Source organism: Antechinus flavipes, chromosome 3, assembly GCF_016432865.1.
Source record: "Antechinus flavipes isolate AdamAnt ecotype Samford, QLD, Australia chromosome 3, AdamAnt_v2, whole genome shotgun sequence".
Lineage (NCBI taxonomy): Eukaryota > Metazoa > Chordata > Mammalia > Dasyuromorphia > Dasyuridae > Antechinus > Antechinus flavipes.
Window position 1 is genome coordinate 495,754,238 of NC_067400.1, and position 22,686 is coordinate 495,776,923.

Sequence of the window (22,686 nt, forward strand, 5' to 3'; positions counted from 1 at the left end):
CTCCACAGTGGGATAAGTGAGAAACACAGAGCCTGGCAACTCCTGGATTCTGATCCTGAAACAGGGCAATAGCATTTAAATTTGTTACTGATTAGCCACAACAGATGTTAGAGCACAGAATTATGCAAAGACTATTTGTGACTAAAACACCCTTTAAAAGTCAGGTAAGTTAAGAAGCTACTTTAAGATTAAGAACAGATCATTATAAACTTCAACAATACTACATCAGGATCAATTCTGATGGGCCTGGCCCTCTTCAGCTATGTGATGAACCAAATCAGTTCCAATGGAGCAGTAATGAACTGAACCAGCTACATCCAGTGAAAGAACTCTGGGAGATGACTATGAACCATTACATTGAATTCCCCATCCCTCTATTTTTGTCCGCCTGCATTTTGGATTTCCTTCACAGGCTAATTGTACACTATTTCAGAGTCTGATTCTTTTTGTACAGCAAAATAACGGTTTGGTCACATATATTTATTGTGTATCTAACTTATACTTTAATATATTTAACATCTACTGGTCATCCTGCCATCTGGGGGAGGGGGTGGGGGGAAGGAGGGGAAAAATTGGAACAAAAGGATTGGCAATTGTCAATGCCGTAAAATTATCCATACATATAATTGTAAATAAAAAGCTATTTAAAAAAAACAGATCATTATATATTTCAACAACAATACTATATGAAAATCAATTCTGATGGACGAGGCCCTCTTCAACAATGAGATGAACCAAATCAACTCCAATAGAGCAGTAATGAATTGAACCAGCTATGAAAAAACTCTGGGAGATGATTATGAACCACTACATAGAATTCCCAATCCCTCTATTTTTGTCCTCCTGCATTTTTGATTTCCTTCACAGGCTAATTGTGCACTATTTCAAAGTCCAATCTTTTTGTACATCAAAATAACTGTTAGGACATGTATGCTTATATTGTATTTAATTTATACTTTAACATATTTAACATGCATTGGTCAACCTGCCATCTAGGGGAGAGGGTGGGAGGAAGGAGGGGAAAAATTGGAACAAAAGGTTTGGCAATTGTCAGTGCTATAAAATTACTCGTGCTATAAAATTACTCATGCATATAACTTGTAAATAAAAAGCTATAATAAAAGGAAAAAAAAGATTAAGAACAGATCTCATTAATGTTAATACCTAGAGTCAACAACAAGACTCATTCATATTTCAAGGTTTTTGAGGGTTTGGGAGTGATGGAAAGTAAATTGGCATGATATTTTGAGTTCTCTGCTTTAGTTTCAAGATGTTTCCTTAGCCAGATTTGTACATTTCTGTGAAAAGAGAACTAATTTTAGTAATTTCTGGTAAAACAGAAAATGACAGAACTGTGGTTCAGATGATGCCCTTCTAGGGAACTACAGAGATAGGCAGAATAATCAGAGTTTTGCCTGCTGACATAAATTTTTTTTTCTCTATACAATCTTTTCATTCAAAAAACATTTATTAAGCATCTAATATGTGCCAGGCACTATGCCAAATTCATTCCCCCTACATTGCTTTTAATTTGGGTTTTACTGCATTTGAAAGATTCCCCCACAGAATTTCAATTTTCTATTTTTCTACTTCTATATTCCTTCCCTTTAATCTATTTTCACCCCTTTGTTTCCTTGACTGTCAAACACCACAATATCATTAAGTTTATTTGTTCCTTTTGTTTCAATGCTACCTTTTTGGAAACTCCTTCCCATCTTTAATTCCTCTCCCCGCCTCTAATTGGGAAGAACTCTACCACTGGAATGCCCCATTTACTCATTCTATCCCTACCATTAGACATACTACCTGGAATTCCCAGCGTATTAGTATGAGTCTTTAAGACATACAACACAGAGAGGAACTTCAAAAATTTCTCTTTTAGAATGCTAAACCAAGGATAAAAATTATTCATGTGGCATGCAACTTTCAACTTCCTTGTTGGTTGGAAAACAGAATTAAGGAAAAAGTCTGAAGAAATGGAGTATAATTATTAATCAGGCAGCACAGAATAAATAAGGAATTAATAAAGATGCCTGAATAAAGGAAAAGCCTACTTAGCAAAGTTGTCTGGCATATATTTGATACTTAATGCTTGCTAACTCTTTATAATACCTCTTCCAACATCTCTCCTTAATTCAACTGTCAAGAATAAAAGTGAATCGAGTGCTAGGCTTGGGAGCACTTATCTTCTTGAGTTCAAATCTAGCTTGACACTAGCTATGTGATAGTGGGCAAGTTAACCCTGTCTGCCTCAGTTTTCTCATTTGTAAAATGATCTGGAGAAAGAAATAGCAAAACACTCTAGTATCTCTGCTAAGGAAATCCTACATGGGGTCAGTTGGACAGTACTGAAAAACTAATAAAACAATAATAAGAATCATTACAAATCTATAAATAAATAGGCCACTTGGAATCTTATGAAAAAAAGTGTTTCATTTTTATCATTGTCTTCCTAATCTCTTAATTCTCTGCAAACTAAGGGAAACAGAGGAGACTCAAGGAAACCACTCAAGAACAGAAGCAGCAGAGTGAGTGGGCTCCATTTAATTTCTTTTGTCGGGGGCAGCAACATGCATTTTGCTACATGGGCTCAAATGTGACCTTTGATAACTATTACATATGAGACCTTCAGTTTCCTCTTCTGTAAAATGAGGAAACTGGACTAGATAGCCTCTAGAGTCTCTTTTTACTTAAGATATAATAGCTATGATTTTGGAAAGAGGGAATGATAGTTGAATTTTATATGAAAACCAAGAAAACCTTCCCAGCCAGCCAAGTTTGGCCTGGCTTTCCATAATTCTCTGGCTTTGAATGCTCTGATACCTTTTGGAGAAAAGAAAGTTTAAACAACCATGGATATTTTACATAGTTGGACAAATGGCTGCCGTTGCAGCTATAGAAAAAATACACAAAGCCCCTCACCCAAAACAAATAAACAAACAAAAACCTTGTGGATATAAAAGTATTTCATTTTATATTTTGGTTTCCACACATTCTAAATTGTTCATAGCTCTCCTACTTTCAGAAAGAATATTAATTAGGTCAATATACTGGTTAGCTTGCTTATATTTCCCCAGAGTGTGGCTTTAACACAGAGTGACTATAATTATTTTTAACTGTACCAAGAATATCAGTCTCCTTGGGAATTTTTAAATTTACCTATGGAAGTGTATCAAAGGATCTCACCTGAACAGAAAAGCTTTGCTGAAAAATAATCCTTACCAAAATAAATAAATGAATAAATTTAAAAAAAAAAAAGAAAAAGAAAAGCAAGGAAACTTTCTATGGTGACAACCCCTGGCAAAAAAAGGTCGTTATATGTTTAACTCATATGCTTTGCTAACAGGGTGATCCTTTCAAACACAGCCCTATCTTAATAGAAGCTCAGCTAAATACTGGCCTAATGTGGAAGTCACCTACATAAAGTTTCCTATGGGACCAAGTGGACCATAAGCTTTTTCTCACCAAGTTGGTGACTGTGTGACCACAGTATGGAAGTCACTTAAGGTTTTTGGGTCTCAATTCCAAATCTGCAGAATGAGAGAGCTGGGCCAAATGACCTCCTCTTAAATCCCCTCCAGCTCTAATTTATGAACTATGTGCCTATTTTCAAGGAAATTCTCTAATGTCCACAGAATTCTAATTCTGCCATTAGAACTGCTGGGTTAAGAGTCAAATTCTGAGTTTACTATCAAAAGCTCCACAACAGACATTTTAGGTCAGGTTCTCACAGTCAGAGAATCATGGAATTAGTTAATTAACTTAAGATATTCAAATAATTTAAGAAAAAAAATAATGGAGGAGGGACAGGAGAGCTATAATAAATTCAAGTCCACCTTTTTCTGTAGCATTTGTGATCCTTGAAACTTTGTATAGTTGGGGGTAGGACACTGATTTGGAATCAAAGGACTTGAAAGTTCAAATTCTGCCTTCATCACATAGTATCTGTATAATTCTGAGAGAATCACAACTTCTGTGAACCTCAATTTTCTCATCTGTAAAACTAAGAGTGATGGAGTCAGAGGTGTCAGATAGATCAGATATGAGATCAGCTATTCCAAATGGGGTTCAAACCAGATTAAAATGAAATTGGAAAATATTTAACAAAATAAAAATCCAACAAAACTAAGACAATGTTCATATGTGGTTTTCTAAATCAATACCTGGCTGCAAATATCCTTATGCACAATTTAGTGGCCCAATTTCTATTTGTGTTCGATACTACTGGACTAGATGACCTTATAGCTCTAAAATCAATGATCCCATGATTCATGTTGGCCATACAAAACAGTTCCTGAAATTTAATTGCTTTTTCTTGTTAGTGTTATCCTTGGCAAATGTAAGACAATTAACTCAGTTAATCTGCATTATAACTGTCCTGAGGTAAGGCAGAAAATGAAAATTTAAAAGATTCTTGTTTTAGAATTCATTAGAAAAAAAACTGTAGACTTTAAAAAGCACTACCAAACATCTTAGTTAGTTAAGAACAACTTATTAAATATCTACTGCATCATGACCAAAAGGAAGGTCCAAAGAAAGAACTGACCTGAAGGAACTTATGTAAGTGTAACATATCAACAAGTGAAGAAAACAGTCTACTGTGACCTGGCTAGGGCATAATGGCCAAACAGATTCAGCATAAAAAGTGGTTTGTGGCAATGCTGCATGCTAATAGGACGCTTCTGATTAGCCTCCACCTTTCATTTTTAGTTGCAGAAATTTTGCCAAGAAAGCTAGATTATGAAGAGCATAAAAATAATAATTCACAAAACCTCCACAGGCTTACAGCGAACTTTTTTCACAGGATCTAGATTTGGTGTGCACATCTTTTCATCCTAAGGTCCATACCATATCATTTCTGGCCCTCTTCTGCACTTTCTCAGTGTCTGAAGACATTACAAAAGGATGCTGTGACCGAGTGCAGAAAGGATTCTCTTCACCAAGAAAAAAGTAATAGTCCCTTCTTTTGGATTCCTCTCACTGGAATTTATATCACACAGGGCTTGTGGTTACTGTTGTTTTTCCAGTGGTGTCTGATTCTTGTTTGGATTTTCTTGGTAAAAATATCGGAATGGTCTTTCATGTCCTTTTCATCTAACAGCTAAGAAAACTGAGGCAAACAGGGATAAGTGATTTGCCCAGGGTCACACAGCTAGTAAGTATCTGAGGCCTAATTTGAAATGAGATCTTCCTGACTCCAGGCCTAAAGCTCTATCCACTGAGCCACCTAGTTGCCTATAAAGAGCTTACTGGACCTATAAAGTGTGACAGAGACATCTCTTAAGAAAATTTACAATCCATAAGCTCTACCCCAAGTATTTGCTTAATTTGAAACAAAATAAGAATACAATTGCAGTATAATATTTTTTATATATTGGTTAGCCTATCTGCTGACCATCATCCTCTAACATCTACAGTTTTGCTGAATTTTATTCTCCTTCTATATTTATCTTTTGAAGTATTACTATATTAGTAAGTTAAAGTACAGTGAGTTAGAAAAAAATGTATTAAACTATTCTAACCACATCCTAACACATATTGGACACTCCTGACTTAGGTACATTTAAAAGACTCAAGAAATATTTATTTTTGCATTTGTTCTTTACCTACCAAAAGTCACTTGGAAATGTTGGGTTCACAGAAACCCAGAAATTTCTGGTCTCTTTGAGGGATTGACATTTGGAATTTCCCTTTCCTATTTACTACTGCAGGCCTGAGGAGAATGGAAAAAGATAGCAACAGTCAAGGATACAGTAATAACTTTACATATATATACACACACACACATACATACACACACACACACAGATATTTATATACCTATATGTATGTATGTATGTATGTATATCTATCTATCTATCTATAGCTTTTCAAGGTTTGGGAAGATAACTTATTTGAACCTCATAATAATACTCACTCAAGAAAGTGAATTCCTGGTGGCAGGTACCATTATTATCCCTATTTTATAGAAGAAGAAAAAGGCAGGAAGAAATTAAATGACTTCTCAAGGTCATGTAGCATATAATTCTTACTGCATCTAATATGTAAGGCAGAATTCAAATTCAGATCTTTCTTTCTAAGTCCAAGTCTAGGACTCTGTTCACTATGCTATTTAACTCAAGTGATAGAGAAGTTAACAAATAATAACAATGATGATGATTTTGAATATAGAAAAGTAAAATATTTTGTTTGGACGAAATCACAACTAGAAGAAGAGAATAATTAGGGACAAAAATCTCTGCACAAAGCTTTTTTGATAAAATTCTGATAACCAAGAAGTGCAACCCCTTTCTATAGACACAAAAAGATTTGAACAAAATTTCAAAAAAAAAATTCAACTGTGAATAATAAATTGATAAAAGACCTAAGGAGTCAATCAATCAATGAAGGGAAGAGAGACTTAAAGACCTACAAATTGGTCAAAAAGTTCTAGGAAACACACCCTTTAACTCAGAGAGCTACTATTGGGCAAATGCTCTGATTCTGTCAATGACAGAAAGATACAAATATACCAATATCATCAATCATCTCAGGGCTTTGGATAGTAGCAAAAACTGGCAATAAGTCATCTTAGTTGCTGAGAATCCTTATCTTTCTTCTTGATTTTGTAGATCATGGTTGTAGAAAATTACATAAATTGTCAGATTTGTTAGCTACATTGAGTTATTTTACATAACATTTTTTTCTTATCCTAAAAGAAAATTCTATAGGGGGAATGTATATTGATATATAATTGTGATATAAAAGATTTTTTTAAAAAATAAACTATAATAGGGAATTGATCAGTTGAAGAGCTCATAGCCCACTTGATAAAATTATGAAATACAAGGGGCAAACGAGAGACAATGATATATTGAGATTTTTGCTACTTTATGACTTACAGAGTACATCTTCATCCTTTCCAGTTTGGGGTGGATTATTTTGTTGGTTGTTGGTTGTCCATTCTCAAAGAAGATCAAAATGACATCACTATGTTAGTCAGCTGTGATTGATCAGATCAATGTGAGCTTGAAATGCTCTACCACAGGTTGGACACAGATAGTCCAGGTGAACATATGGAGTGAAATCTCTTAACATTGAAATCTCTTGATTTCTTTTGAGCTACTTCCATTCTACTTTGCTCAGAGAGCACAGCACCTTCTCTGAGAAAGGCACACCATGCAGAGCGATCCTGCGCCAATGTCTTCAATGTCATGCATTCAATTCTCAAGTTCTTACAAGAGATCTTGAAAGTGTCCTTAAATTGCTTTTTCTGACCACCAGGAATTCATTTTCCTGAGTGAATTCTCCATAAAATGGTCTTTTTGGAGAAATATATGTTTGACATTTGAAGACTGTGGACGACCCAACAGAGTTGCACTCTACAATGGAGTTGGAATGCTCGGCAGTTCAGTTTGAGAAGGAACCCCATGCCAGGTGATCTTCAGAATCTTAAGACAATTCAAATGGAACCGATTCATATTCCTGGCACAGCACTGGTAAATGGTCCAGGTTGCAGAGTCATACGGCAATAGGTCAACACAGTGGCTCTGTCGACCTTCCGCTTAGTGGTCTGTCCATATATACCTCTTCTCTCCCACATTTTCCTTTGGAGCCTCCCAAACAACGAACCAGCTCTGGCAATGTGTGTGCATCAACCTCATTATCAAAACGTACATTCCTGGAAACATACTGCCAAGGTAAGTGAACATATCCACAGAATTCAGATCTTCTCCATTTGCTATAACTGATGGTTTCCCATATGGGTGGTTTGGGGCTAAATGATAGAGTACCTGTGTTTTCTTGGTGTTAATTGGTAGGCCAAAATTAGCACAAGCAGCACAAGTATACTTTGTTACACCTCAGCTTTGCAGACTGCATTGAGCACACAATCATTTGCAAATAAAAAATCATGCATCCACACTCCCCCCAATTTAGTTTTGGCTTATAGGCTTTTCAAGTTGGAGAATTTACCAGCAGTGCAATAGCTGAATTTGACGGCATATTTGTCCTCATGTAAGATGTGTGACAACATGGCTGAAAACATCATGCATGGGAGCAAGCTCACAGCTTTATTTTCACTCCGTTGGGTTTGAATGCGCAGCAACTTTGGTGTGGCAAAGCACTTGGTGCTAATTCTATTCCAGTTGAAATTTGCAAGGGGGGGATGTCATTTAGTTATACAAAATGATACAAAAAAAAATGCAAAATACAAGATGCCTCTGTGGTCCTTCCCTATAAAGTTTAAGAGAATAGATTGTCCTGTGACAAACACAGAGGGTCTCTCTCAGTCATTGTTGGCAAGATTCTTGTCAGAATCCTCCTTAACAGGCTGATCCTTCACCTGGAAGAAAGTCATCTACCTAAAAGCTAGTATGGCTTCTGAAGGGGCTGAGAAATAGTCGATATGGTATTTAACTACCTGGCAACTCCAGGAAAAAATGCCAAGAGCAAAACAAAGGTCTGTAAACAACATTTGTAGACCTGACCGAAGCTTTTGATACTCTTAGTCATGAGAACTTATGGAGAATCATGTCAAAATTCATCAGTATAGCACATGATGGCTTGCTTGCCCAGGTCCTAGACAATTGACAACAGATTATTTTGTACCTTATAATGGATGTGCCACTTCAAGAAGCTTAAACCTCTAGTGGATTATTCAGAAAACGTTATTGCAGATGTAAAAAAGAGCTATACTTCATTGTTCCCTTAGGAAGAACGAAAAGGTTCTTACATAAGTTTGATGAAATTATAGGGAAGTTAGCTATTGGTTGGTTGGAAGAATCTCATCCATAATGACCTCTTATGGCAAGTTAGCCAGATCTGCTGACACACTCCCTAAGGAATCGTCTCTTCTAGCTGAGAGACATTTCTGGCAGTCGAGAAGAACGACACAATCTTGCAGAATAAAAACTCAGTTCTTGAGAAGGAAATGCCCTTCAACTTTTGCCTTTGCACTTCTAGCCGAGGGAAGGGAAAGGAGCTAACTAAGAGGGTGGAGGGGTTTTCTTTAATCCCCTACTCATTTCAAATGGTATCTTGCAGTGGAGCAAACTCGCTTACTAAGATATTCCTCACTCAGTAGAAAGCAGAATCTCCAGGATACAGTTGGGAATACTATGCCTGGTAAGGAAAAGGGCCAGGGAGCCCAGTGGGGTGACCTGCTCAGTAGAGAGCAGAAGAAAAATCATGAGGACACTAGAAGAGAAAGGATATCAACTTGGCCACATATGTCCTGTGTATACCTCTCTACTGCTCTTCCTGGAGTTATTTTTTTTTTTTTTTGATTGTTGTTGAAATGCATGCTACAGGTTTATGGGAGGAATATTTTGTAGCTACTGTTGCTATTGTACCATTACAGGAAATACCTTTGCTTTGAGCCAATTGTATCAATTGGCTGACTATTCTAAGTACAAATACCAGTAGGGGTTTGTATGCTATAGTTTTAGGATAGCTAGGGTGGTTATCCCCAAGGGACTCAACCTGAGTGTAAGTTGGGGAGTAATCCAGAGACAGTACCATAAAAATATTTTTAAAAATTCTATAAGTGACTGTTACGAGGATTGTTACCAAAATAAAACAAAAACAACTAGCATCATTTTTGTGGGTTTCTTTTATTAATTCATTTTTTAGGACCATGGAGTTCTTCAAATACCAGAAAGAAACTTTTAAGAGCTCACATTTCATCTCTGCTATTACTGTCTGTAATATTAACTCAGGGCTAACAAAGCCATGAAACTTAGTACAGGAAAATTAAAGAACTACCATGTCATATCACTCAAACGGTATGCTTATTTTTCTCAAGAATATTAAAATGGTACCATCTTTAAGTCTGCAGCAAATGAAAAAGTAACTGCCACAAGTCATCTCTGCTATACAAATATACATAGTACAAACCCACATTTTGCTTAACTATTAAAAAAGGGAGGGGGGAAGCATATTAGGGTAATTTTAAATTACCCATTCTAGAAACATCAAATAAATTAGTTGAACAGGCCAGTCAACACCTAGAAACACTGAGGTGTCAGAGCTTTCTGAAATTTCAAAAGGAAATGTAAGATAGTGAATAATTTCCAAGCCTAGTTACTAAGGTGACCCTCTTCTTTTTCATTTAAAATAAAGTAAAATCTTATTTTTAGTACTCTAAGGAAAGCCACCAACAGATTTTTCTTAAGACTTTTTTTAAAGGGGTTTATTTACTTTCCAATTGAACAGAATAAACCCAAGATAGAAGAATTCTTCTGGCACAGGGGACTGTATAAATAAAAGCATGTCATTTTTCTGAAACATGAAATTTTTGAGAAAAGATATTGCAACATGAAATGCATTCACCAACAATGTTTTTCTTATTTTGGAAAGGTAATTTCTGAAATGAAAACCATCCAAATACCATTCAAAACTCTCAAAAAGCTGTTTCTTAACCTACCCTCCTCCTACTATAGCCTACCTATCTCCCACTACTTCCTAGCTTCAAAAACATTTATGTTTTTCAGAGATGTCATAAGGCCCTGAGACTCCATGAATTTGCTCCTTCTATTCCCTCCCTATTTAGAATATTTTTTTTTCTCCATCACCTCCATCTGTTGAAATCCTACCCATCTTTACAGACCTCGATCAAATATGACATCTTCCTTGAACCCCTTAGCACTATTTTATCTCCTCTTAGAACTTTCCAGGTTTTAACCCTATAATAGTGATTTGTGTAGATCACAATGAAATGTTAGACTTGGGCTTGAATGTCTCTGACACTTCCTACTTGTAAAACCATGGGCCAAGTCACAAGCTCTCTGAGACTGTTTCCTGATATGTAAAATGAGAATCATGGGATCACAGATTAAAAGTTGGAAAGAACCAGAAACAGAGTCCCTAAATTCACAGTATGAGTACCTGGGATCTTTTTCATTTGGCAGAAATGGGGTGTAGAAGGAAGGTTATTCTTGGTCATGCTTAGTCTATATTCTTATTAAAGCTTTTCATTTTCAAAACATATGTATAGATAATTTTCAACATTCATCCTTTCAAAACCTTGTGTTCCAAATTTTTTCTCTCCCTTTTTTTTTTTTTTTTTTACCACCCCCACTCTGGATGGAAAGTAATCCAATATATGTTAAATGTGTACAATTCTTATACACATATTTCCACAATTATGCTGCATAAGAAAAATCAGCTCAAAAAGAAAAAAAAGGAGAAAGAAAACAAAATGCAAGCAAACAACAATAATAAAAAGAGTAAAAATACCACATTGTGATCCACACTCAGTTCCCATAGTTCTCTCTCTGGGTCAAGATGGGTCTCTTCATCACAAGACCATCGGAACTGGCTTGAATAATCTCATTGTTGAAAAGAGCCACGTCCATCAGAAGTGATCACGGCATAATCATATTGTTGCCTGTGTACAGTGATCTTCTGGTTCTGCTCATTTCACTTAGTTATCAGTTCATATAAGTTTCTCCAGGCCTCTCTGAAATCATCCTGCTGATTGTTTCTTACAGAACAATATTCCATAACATTCACATACCATAACTTATTCAGCCTTTTCCCAACAGATGGGAATCCACTCAGTTTTCAGTTTCTTGCCACTACAAAAAGGGCTGCCAGAAACACTTTTGTTCATTTTGCTCTTTGGGATACAAGCACAGTAGAAACAGATCTGTTGGATCAAGGGGTAAGCACAGTTTGGTAACTTTTTGAGCATAGTTCCAAATTGCTCTCCAGAATGGCTGAATCAATTCACAACTCCACCACCAATGTATGTGTGTCCTAGTTTTCTCATATGCCCTCCAATATTCAACATTATTCTTTCCTGTTATCTTAACTAATCTGAGAGATTAATTTGCATTTCTCTGATCAATAGTGATTTAGAGTACCTTTTCACATGATTAGAAATGGTTTCCATTTCTTCATCTGAAATTTGTCTGTTCGTATCCTTTGACCATATTTATCAACTAGAGAATGGCTTGAATTCTTATAAATTTGAGTTAATTCTCTATTTTAGAAATGAGGCCTTTATCAGAACCTTTGTATGTAAAATTTTTTCCCAACTTATTGCTTCTCTTGTAATCTTGTCTATATTGGTTTTGTCTTTTAAAACTTTTTAACTTTTAAAACTTCAAAAACTTTTAAATTCAATTATAATTGAAATTATCTATTTTGTATTCAATAATGTACTCCAGTTTTTCTTTGGCCATAAATTCCTTTCTTTTCCACAAATCATGAACCCATTTCGACTTTATCTTGATATAGAATGTTAGATGTGGTTTCTACCATACTAATTTCCAATTTTTCCAGCAGTTTTTGTCAAATAGTGAATTCTTATCCCCAGAGCTGGGGTCTTTGGGTTTGTCAAACACTAGATTACTATAGTCATCGACTATTTTGTCCTGTGAACCTAACCTATTCCATTGATTGACTATTCTATTTCTTAGGCAGTACCAAATGGTTTTGATGTTAATCTATACTCTTGATCCAGACTTTGCCTCCTACCAAGAAGGTCAAGCACCTCAAGGTGATCCAGAACTAGAGGACAAGTTGTCCAACATGAAAATATTTCTACAAGAGCTTCCCAAACATGATCCACCGGAAGTGGGAAGGGAAATAGGAGAAAGACTACCAAGAGAAGCCATAGGACATTGATGCTCAGGCGAGGTGATTAAGTGTTATTTGAGAGAAAAGATTCCCGTGCTGTAAAATGATTTTAAAAAAATCCTTTCCTAGTTTATTCTTTTTTTTTTAAAATGCAAGAATGAGTTGTTTTGTTTTGTTTTTAATACTCTTGCAAGAATGGGTACCTAACTGTCCTAGTTTATTCTTAATCAGGCTTGTTTCTTGGGGAGATATCCAACAACTTCTGTGGGATTCATACCCCTACCCTTATAGGGCTCACCTGAATCTGTATAAATTCCTCACTCTTCAGCTCCCATCATGTCTCACAGGATTGTGGGCAAAATGCTCTGCAAATCTTTTACAGATTAGATTGCGCTCTCTCTCTCTCTCTCTCTCTCTCTTTCTCTCTAGATTAGATCTATCTACTTTGCAAATTTTAGAGAATTTATATATTTGTGCAATTCTATGTTGTTTTTTGTCAAAATCTAAGCTTTTTGAAGGTACGGAATTTCCAATTTCTGTTATTGTGTCCCTATTGCCTGGTATAAAGTATGTACTTAATAAATGTATATTTATTGATTCTGTGTGCAAGACACTAAGAGCTTGAGGATATTGGGGGGCGGAGTTACTGAATAAGAACTGGTTTCTGCCCTCAAATAGGCTAAAATCATATAACTCAGATATGGAATTTCCTCTAAAATATATTATAAATATACATTTATTAAGTACATACTTTACACCAAGCTTGACACAAAACAACATAGAATTGCACAAATATATACAATGTATGTAACATGAATACAAAGGAAGTGTGACAGTAGATAGAGAACACCCCTCCCACCCCACAATCCAGCCTTTTCTGACTTCAAGTCATTCCTCTGACACAACAATGGCTAAAGGACTTTGTAAAAGTTCTTAGTGCCCTCTGAAAAACAACTATTCATCTTGCATCAGTGAAAGGAAGTTCCTCTTCAGAAATTTCAGAAGAAGTCAAAGGTCTAAATTTAAAAAGAACAACAAACACAATTGGGAGAAAGGCTGAGTACTTAGCAATTGGGGAGATGCAGAAAGACCTCCTATAAGAAACAACAGAACTGAGTTTTAAAAGAGCCGAGACTAGACTAGGGACTAGATGGCACAGTGAAGAGAGCAATGGCTCTGGATTCAGAAGGATCTGATTTCAAATCTGGCAGCAGACACTTACTAGCTGTGTGATCCTGGGCAAGTTACTTAACTCTAGTTGCCTCAGAGACAGGCAGACAGACACAAAAACTGGAGACAGATCAGGAACATCAAGGAGGTCAGTGTGAATGGAGTATAGAATGCATTAAGAAACATGATATATAAAAAACCTGGCAAGGTAGGCTAGAGCCAAACTGTTTTCAATGTTAAACAAAATGCTAAAATAAAGTTTTTCAATGCTAAGTAGTGGGATTTGTATATGATCCTAGAGGCAGGAGAAAACCAATGGAGTTTACTACCCAGGAAGTAATATATTCAGATCTATGCAGTTTAGAATATCAATTTAGCAGCTGTTCCAAAGGTAGACTTCTTGGAGAGGGGTGAGATTTTGAGACAGAGAGACCAATTAGAAAACTACCAAAATCATTCAGATGGAAATTGGCTCAGAAAGAAGGGAATGAATTTAAGAAATGTGAAGATAGACTTGTTGAGTCTTAAAGAATGCAGGTAAGAAGTTTGAGCTAAGTACTGCAGTGGATACAGCACTAGGCTTGGAATTGAGAACATTTCATCTTCCTGAGTTTGAATCTGGCTTCAGACATGGATGAGCTGTGATCCTGGGTGTCACTTTACCCTGTCTGCCTCAGTTTCCTCATCTGTAAAATATGCCAGAAAAAGAAATAGCAAACAGCTCTACTCTCTTTGCCAAGGAAACCCCAAATGGGGCCATTAAGAGTTGGACACAATTGAAACAATCTGAGGTGGTAAATTTGGGTTACTAGAAGTATAGTTGTGCCCTCAAAAGAAATAGGAAAGTTAAGTAAAGAAATGAACTTGGGTATGTAGGGAGGTAGTACATAATGAAGTCTGTTTTGGACATGTTAAGGATAGTACCTATAAGACATCCAGTTGGAAATGTTCAACAAACAGTAGATAATGTGAGATTAGAGAGTTGGAACATAGTTCTGGGAAACACATGTCTAGAGATGAAATTGTTGAGAAAAAAGAGAAGGGTACATAAGACAGAACCCAAAGGGTAAACCTCAAAGGTGAAGGGCATAAATAATTAACTAATAAAAGAGAGACCAGTTTTTGAGGGTACGAAGTTTCCAATTTCTGTTATTGTGTCCCTATTGCCAGTTTGAGAAAGACAGTCAGACAGAAGGAGAATGAAGAGAGCAATTCCATGAAAACCCAAAGAAAAGGCAATATCTAGAAGAAAAGATTGTCAGCAATGTCAAAAGACATAGATTAAAAAAAGGATGAGGACTGAGTAAAGGCTATGAAATAGGACAATCAAGAGATCACAGATTATGGAGATTTAGAACTGGAAGGAATTATGGATGTCACTAAATCTAAACGCTTAATTTTACAGAAGATGAAAATGAGGCACTGAGAGGTTAAGGAAAATGGAATTGCAACATAGGTCTTTCTGATCCCAAGTTCAGAATCCTATCCATTACACCATGCTACATCATAGGTACTAAATGTTTGCTGAATGACAGTGGAAGTTTTAGATTAGACAATCTAGTATCTTTACAGAAATGCACTTACTCCCATCAACAATAGAGTGAATCATGGCATTCAACCCCCCTGACTGCCTGTTAGTACAGGATGAAACATCCTGATAGAATACCTTTGTGACCCAGTTTTCATAACTACCTCCCCTCTCCCTATTCTATCAAAGTTTTGCAAAACAAACAGATACTTTGACTTCAAATTCAGGTGAAAAGCCCAGACATAAGAAAAGAAAAGGAAGGTCTGACTGCATGGATTTTCTTTACAAATTTGTGCTTCTCTTCATTCTTCTAAAATGATACCATGCATGAAAGTTAGCTCCAAAAAGTGAAGAGTTTTTGAGGGAGAGTGACCTACTTAATTATTGGTAATGGAATATTATTTAATCTTTATGTAAATTGTGTAGGAAAAAAGTGACCATCATGTTCTTTTCTACTTTTGGAAAAGTTTAAAAAGAATCATCAAAAATGCAAAATTATGGGATAAAAACATTATTATGCAAACTGTCATGATTTCTTACAGATAGAATTGTAATCTGCTCACTAGATAGGGATGTTATATTATAAGGCTACAGTCTACAACCAGAAAGTGACTGGCCACACATTTATGACTGATCATTGATCAAAATAAATGGATTTTTGCATGACAAAATGACTCTCTCAAATCTCAAATTATACCCACAAATAGACCTGAGAATGGGTAAGATGGGAAAGGTGTAACTTACTAAAAAAATATTTCCCACAAATTCTCTTCAGATAAATATAAGAATAATTCTCATACTTAGCATTTCATTGCAGAAATTTCAAAGGTTTCCATGATATTATTATTTTTATAGCTAATATTAATATGGTGTAAGGTTTACAAAATGCTTTCCTTGCAATAACCCTGTGAGATAGGTAGCACACATTATTATCCACATTTTAAAGATGAAAAAATTAAGGTAGAGAAATCGATTTGCCTAAAATCATATAGGGCTACCTACCTAGCACTCACTCATGAGGTAAGGTCTGATGTGGATTTATTTTGCATCCTGAAACTTTGCTAAAGTTATTAATTGTTTCTAGTAGTTTTTTAGTTGATTCTCTAGGATTCACTCTCTAAGTATAGCATCATATCATCTGCAAAGAGTGATCATTTCATGAGGTAAGGTCTGGGACTTGATTTCACTAAATTTTGTAAGCCCTCTCAGTTTTAAAGAAAAAAGGAGCATTTCCTGTCCTGAAGGACACCTATCATAGGTTCCTTGCACATAATAGGCATTTAAAGGTTATTTGTTTTATTAAATGTATGAAATGTGACTTCCAAAAAGAGGTATTACCTATCTGCATATCACCCTTGGAAGATACATACATATTCTGATGATGCAGCCATTCCCCCAAACATTTATGGAACTCTCCTTATGAAACTGCCTTAGAGATAGCATATGGACCATAAGAGAATGCTGGTCTTGTAACCTAATACACAATTACCTAATTCAATGTTTTTGATCAAAGACAATAATATCATGTAGCTTATTTATCAAACCAGAGCTAAATGAATGGAATGTTTCCAAAAACTAACTGTATCCTCAAAGAACAGAGATTTGGCAGAACAACAAATTTAGAGCAGGTGATCTAATTCAGTACTCTTTATTTTGCAGGTGAAGAAATTAAGGCTCAGAGTGGTAAAACCCAAGGTCACTCAGCAAGTCTGGTTTTGCATCCAGGTTCTCCAACCCCAAATCTCCTGAGACCTCAAAAGAATGTAACCAACTCTTAGGTAATTCTAAAAAAACCTTTTTTTTAATGAATCAGTAAACATTTATTAAGCACTTACTGTGGTCTGGGCACTCCACTGATTATTAGAATAGGAAGGGACCTTAGTGATTATTTTATCCCAACCTCATTGGATGAGGACAATCAGGTGTAGAAAGAAGGGTTCTGCTCAAGATCACACAGTGACATAGTGCCAGAACATTTTCAGAAACAAATCTCCTGATTTTAAGTCCAGGGCTCAAAAGGACCATCCATTTGCAGATGAGGTCCACAAAGGACCTATTCAATCCTATTCATCTGCTAAAGATAGTCTCTGGATGAAGTCAAACAATAGGATGTGATCAACCAGAAATCTGCTCTGCACAATCTGATTCCTAAATTCTATGGAGAATTCCAAAATTCTTTTACCTTCACGGTTTACTCCTAATGACATTCCCTGCCATTACCACTACAAAATCTCTCAATCCACTTGCACCATCCATTTCCAACTGCCTCTTAGCAGGGAGGGAGGATTTTTACTTCAAGAAAACTGAGCTCATACATTGTGGAAGAAGAAAGAGACTGTTAGAATGTGGCCACCTCCACAAGTGTCTCTTTCCCCAATGTCAAATGCCTGTGTCCTCAGCAGAAGGGAAAGCATGAAACTTTTATAACCAGTCTCAAACTTGTATGACTGCAATATCAAGGGTCAAGTTCTACCATCTTCTGCTGGTTACACTGGAAAAAACAATCAGATCAAGAAACTGCAACACCCATAAACCCATGACTTTCTGCTACTCTTGCCAAGCTGTCCTGTAGAGAGGAAGTAAAGGACTCAAGTGTCCTACACATTCACTAGGAAGAGAGGGGGAGAGATTGGTGAAATCTCCATGCATCAAATTCAAGAGTAGTCTTTCAGAAGCACCATAAATGACCATCTCTTTCTGATGTGGCTTAAAGTTGGTTCTATCAGAGACCCAAAGGCTTCAAGGACTGAGTCTCCTGAAATTCCTTTGCTTTCCATCCATCTTATCCAAGTCCTAGGGGCTTATATGAATTAAAATGTGAAATGATACAGGCCCATTACCTGAAAAATTAGCTTGTCTGGCATTTTTGTGAAAACTCATCTAAGTCCCCAAACTCATTATCACACACTAAGATTGGATCTCATATTCCTTAACTGGAGAATGACAGGATTGGATCAGATGATTTCTAAGGTTCTTTCCACCTGTAAAATACTTATGGACTCCTTAAGTTTTGCGTCTAACTGCTCTGCATAGGGGAATCTCCACAAACCTATTCACTGCCCTCCAAGTTTACAGTTTAAAATAAATCTATTGATACAAATACAACCATATACGAATGGTAGACAGCAAAATAAAAATGTAGAAGGAAGGGAGGGAGAGAAGAAGAAAATAAATTAACCTGAAGTAAAGAAGGAAGAAAACAGTAGCAACTGAATCTGGAAGGAAAGGAAGGATTTTTGCAGTCACAGATATGAAAGACGACCTTGTCAGACATTGGAGGGATTGTAGTATAGACAAATGTAGAGAAGCAGAAATAAGCTGGATAAGATCAAGGAAATATAGCTCAACTAAGCTGGAACATATAATGTGCAAAAAGTAACATTATAAAATAAGACTAGAAATGTAGACCTGAGAGGAAGGACCTTGAATGCTAGAGGTAGATGTTGCTTATCAACTGGAACAAATTTATGTAAAAGTCTTTAAAAAAGACTATCTAAATAACTATAATAACTATATTAACTACATCTATATATCCAGCATTTCCCTGGATTTCTGTTGTATTTATTAAATTGGCCAAACCATAGTAGCTTCGTAGAATGAGTCTACAGACATTATGTATAACTGCTAAAAGTTAAGTAATTATAGTAGAATTTTTAAAAATCAATAAACAAGGATCTGAGAGATGAATATTTCATATTATACCACTTTGCAGTTCTTACCTGGATTGAGATATTCAGGACTGACAAGAGCTCTCAATGTGATTTATCATGATTGTTTTTGTTTGTTCTCCCTTCTTTCTCAAAGAGGACCATGATATCAAAAGGATAACACAATAAAATGAAAGTGAATTGGATTTAGGTGAGGGAAGGGAAGAGTGTGCAAAGTCACTTTCTCCTCCATAGCCAACTGGATTCATGGCAAGATATAGATCAGAATGACTAGAGATGGCCCTGGATGTAGTGGGAGACTTTAGCCTTTTTAGGTTAAGATCTTTCCCAGGTCTCAATTTGACTAAGGCTGACTACCAATGTTGTGCTTTTGGGAATAGAATCTTAATAGTGCTGTTTGGAAGTTTATATTGATTTTGTAGTAGAACGTGAATGCCAATATTCAGAAAGAACAAAAAGTATATGCTATGGGGCCAAATGAATGGAGAGAAGAAGACTTTACTTGAAAGAGTAAGAGCATGACTGCAGAAATGGCATAAGAGTTTATTTATGTATTAAGAAGACAGGTCTTGAGTATTCAGAAGTCTGATTCTAGGCAATGTTACACAACAGATGTAGCAATTTTCTTTATGATTAAGTGCTTGATGAGTTAAAGGAAAGTATGAAGGGCCCAGCCAGGGTTGACAATAAACCACATCCCTACTTTAAATAATCCAGGTCTACCAACTTACAGTTATCTGCCAAATGCAGACAAAATGTCCATTTTGTCTGATTCACTGAGATAATTTGAGCAAAAGCAGGTGTTTTGCCTAAATCGTCTTGGCAATTTTGCAGATTCTCTCTCCACTTAACTTTGGCTGGGTAGAATAAACATAAAATACAAACAATTCTTTTTGGAAGAATGGCTAGGACTAGCATTTATAACAAAGAAATACCTGAGTTCACTTATTTTAAAGTAGTTTTTGTTGGTTGTCTGATCAGAGCACTGCATCTGGGTTAGATGACTCATTCCCCTGTAACCATAAGTCCTATAGCAGTTGGCAAAGAGTAGACAGAATTTGCAGTTAGGATTGGACTGTAATACCCCCAAAACACCAAAAAGGAAATAGGTAAAAATAGCAAAGAAACATTAAAAACTACACCACAAGCAGTGAAGAAACATTAAAATGAATTGGGTTTTAATTTCCGCCAGATCCAGAGATATTTTTCATTATCTCAGTATTGTTGTCACAGGACAGAAAGAATTCACAACAGCAAATGCCCCCTAAGACAAGATGTCTGTTGCACATAGGAGCAGGAAGCAAACTTACTTTACTTAACTATGCTGATGAAAAGGTATCTGGTGATATTATTGAACTGAAGAACAGCAGTTTTCCAGACTCCTAAAATCTCACTTTTAAGCTGAATTATTTTTCTTAACACTTAGCCTTATGATTCCTTAAAACTGTAAATGACTTGGCTCGTTATTACTTACTAAGAAAAATAAAAAGTGTCGAGATGGAGAGCCTAATCCCTCCTCGCACATCATAAAACTGGGCAAGCAACACGTTTGGCTTTTCCAACCTATTTCATCATCTCGTTTCCAAATGTGAGCCTCAGACAAATCCTCCAGCAAACACTAACCAGGATCAAATGCTACAAAGGTTTCTTTTCCTTCTCAAGTTTAGTCATAACTTTGATCACATACATCTGCTCCCCAAACCTCCAACCTAGTCGGTAAGAATCCACACCACCACATCATTGGGCAGGATGAGCCATGAAGCGAGTTCGGTACAATTCCTCCACCACTGGCTAAAGCTCAAGGTCCAACTGGTGCTTTCGGAACCCCAATTTCCATCCTCTCTACAACACTCCCCCGATTCCTAGTTTTGCTCTCTGAGTTCAGAACTGGCAACCTCAGCACCCAGGAACACTGCCAGATGCCGAACTTGCTCGAACAACTGAGGTCCCAACTTTGGGCTGGGGGGCGCCCCTCCGGGAGGGCTTTAGCTGTCCAGGTGTTCCCAGAGCTCCCCGTTTTAGGGTTCGCTCTACTTACTGGGTTCTGAGTTGTGCGCAGCTCCCAAGAGGAACAGCACCTGCAGCGCAGCCACGAGTAAGGGAGCCGAAGTCGCTACGGCGGAGAGTCTCATTGTTCCGAAGGAGACAGGCCACCGGCTAGTCGGTGGGACAGAGTGGCGCGAGCTCTGCGCGGAGGCTGCGGCCAACGCCAGTCCTCGCTCCCCAAGCGCTGAGCGGAGCCCGCAACGTGGTCCTTTCCGTTCCTCCTGCGCGCAGCGCTGGCTCCGCGCAGGCTGCCTGGCTCGCTCTCTCGTTCCGCGCTCTCTCCGGATGACCAAATAGGGTTCGGGAGCCCCCGAGCAGGGAGGAGGGCGGGCAACTCGAGCAGCCCGAGAACCTGCGGAGGGCGGGCGGGGAGGGAAGAGCCGGGGAGGGAGAGATGGACGCGAGGCGGGGCGGAGCGCAGCGCTGCGGGGGCCCAGCGCGCAATACTGGGCGTGGTGAAGGCAGGCTCCTCCGCTTCCCGGCGGAGACAAGCTTAGAGCCAGGGAACGAGGACCGACAGCGTGGAGTCATCCCGTCTTGCTGACTTGCCTATGAGTGCGTGCGTGTGTGTGAACATTTTCCTTTCTTTTCGGAAATGGAAATTTTTTCTAATTGAGATAAAATCGATCTAGGTTTGTTGTTTGTGGACCTTGTCGGCCGGTTCGGAGCGCTCCGAGAAAGAGGAAGTCTTTGAAAAGTAGTTTTCACTAGGGTTGACTTTGAGGTGTGTTTGCGTAGACTGCAACGGAAAATGCGAAGACAAAAGTTGCTGGAATGGCAGGGAGGAAAAAAAGGAGTTGGGGCAGTTGCCTACCCCTACTCCGAGGGGCCGGTGCGGGTGGGTCTCGGGTATTTCGTCCCGGTGACACATAGCGCTTCATTTATTACAGAAAGAACTGATTTGAAGACATTCATTTTCATTAGTTTGCATGATGACCCTTGAAGTTAAAGTCCCCAGTGGAGGAATGACCTTAACTTACTTTAGCCCCTTGGAGTTCTCTTGACCTCCAAGAAAAACAGACTTCTTCCATTTACCTTTGATTAAGGAGCAAGCTGTATATTGTATATAGATAGTATTATCCAATGTCCGTACTGTGGCGGTCTGATTTGGAGTAGGGGAAATAAGCCACAAAACAAAGGAGAATGGTTGTTTTAAGGCAGAACCTAATCTCAGCCCCTTGCTATTCCTTTCTTTTCTCTTTCTGTGGGATCATATAAGCTGGCCCAGACTGGTTCTGTTAGGCTCGATCAGGGGTTTTTAAACTTTTCCCACTCCTGACTCCTTTTTGTGAAGCAATTTTTATGTGACTCTGGGTATGTAAAATATACGAACTAAGTCTACAAATCAAACAACTTATAATAAATCATAATTTTGCACCCCCATATTCAGTTATGAGACTCGTGAGATCTTGAACCACAGTTTAAGAAGTTGAAGGCTAGATAGAGGAAGCTTACTACTAATTCCAATTGATTTTTATAGAGCACTTTCCCTGTTGAAAAAAACCTGTCGCATATTTTATTTGAATGTACCTCAAAACCTTGTGAAGCAGGAAGCACGTATTATTATTAGTATTATTATACCCATTTTACAGATGAATAAAATGGTTCAAAAGGTTAAGAGACTTGTCCCCCTTTGCACAACAGAAGCCAGGTCTTCTGACTCCAAGTATTCTCCCATGTTGCCCTGTCTAGGCAATTCATTTGCCTTAA

General features: G+C 37.4%; 1 protein-coding gene across 1 annotated transcript in view; it reads right to left on the reverse strand.

Moving 5' to 3' along the window:
- The window catches only part of TMEM123 (transmembrane protein 123), a 72,590-nt gene extending 51,093 nt beyond the window's left edge, over nt 1–21,497 (reverse strand). The window contains exon 1 of the mRNA XM_051986880.1: nt 20,969–21,497. Coding sequence (XP_051842840.1) covers nt 20,969–21,062 — 94 coding nt within the window. The 5' untranslated portion in view covers nt 21,063–21,497. The remainder of the gene's footprint in view (nt 1–20,968) is intronic.
- Between the last annotated feature and the right edge of the window lie 1,189 nt (nt 21,498–22,686).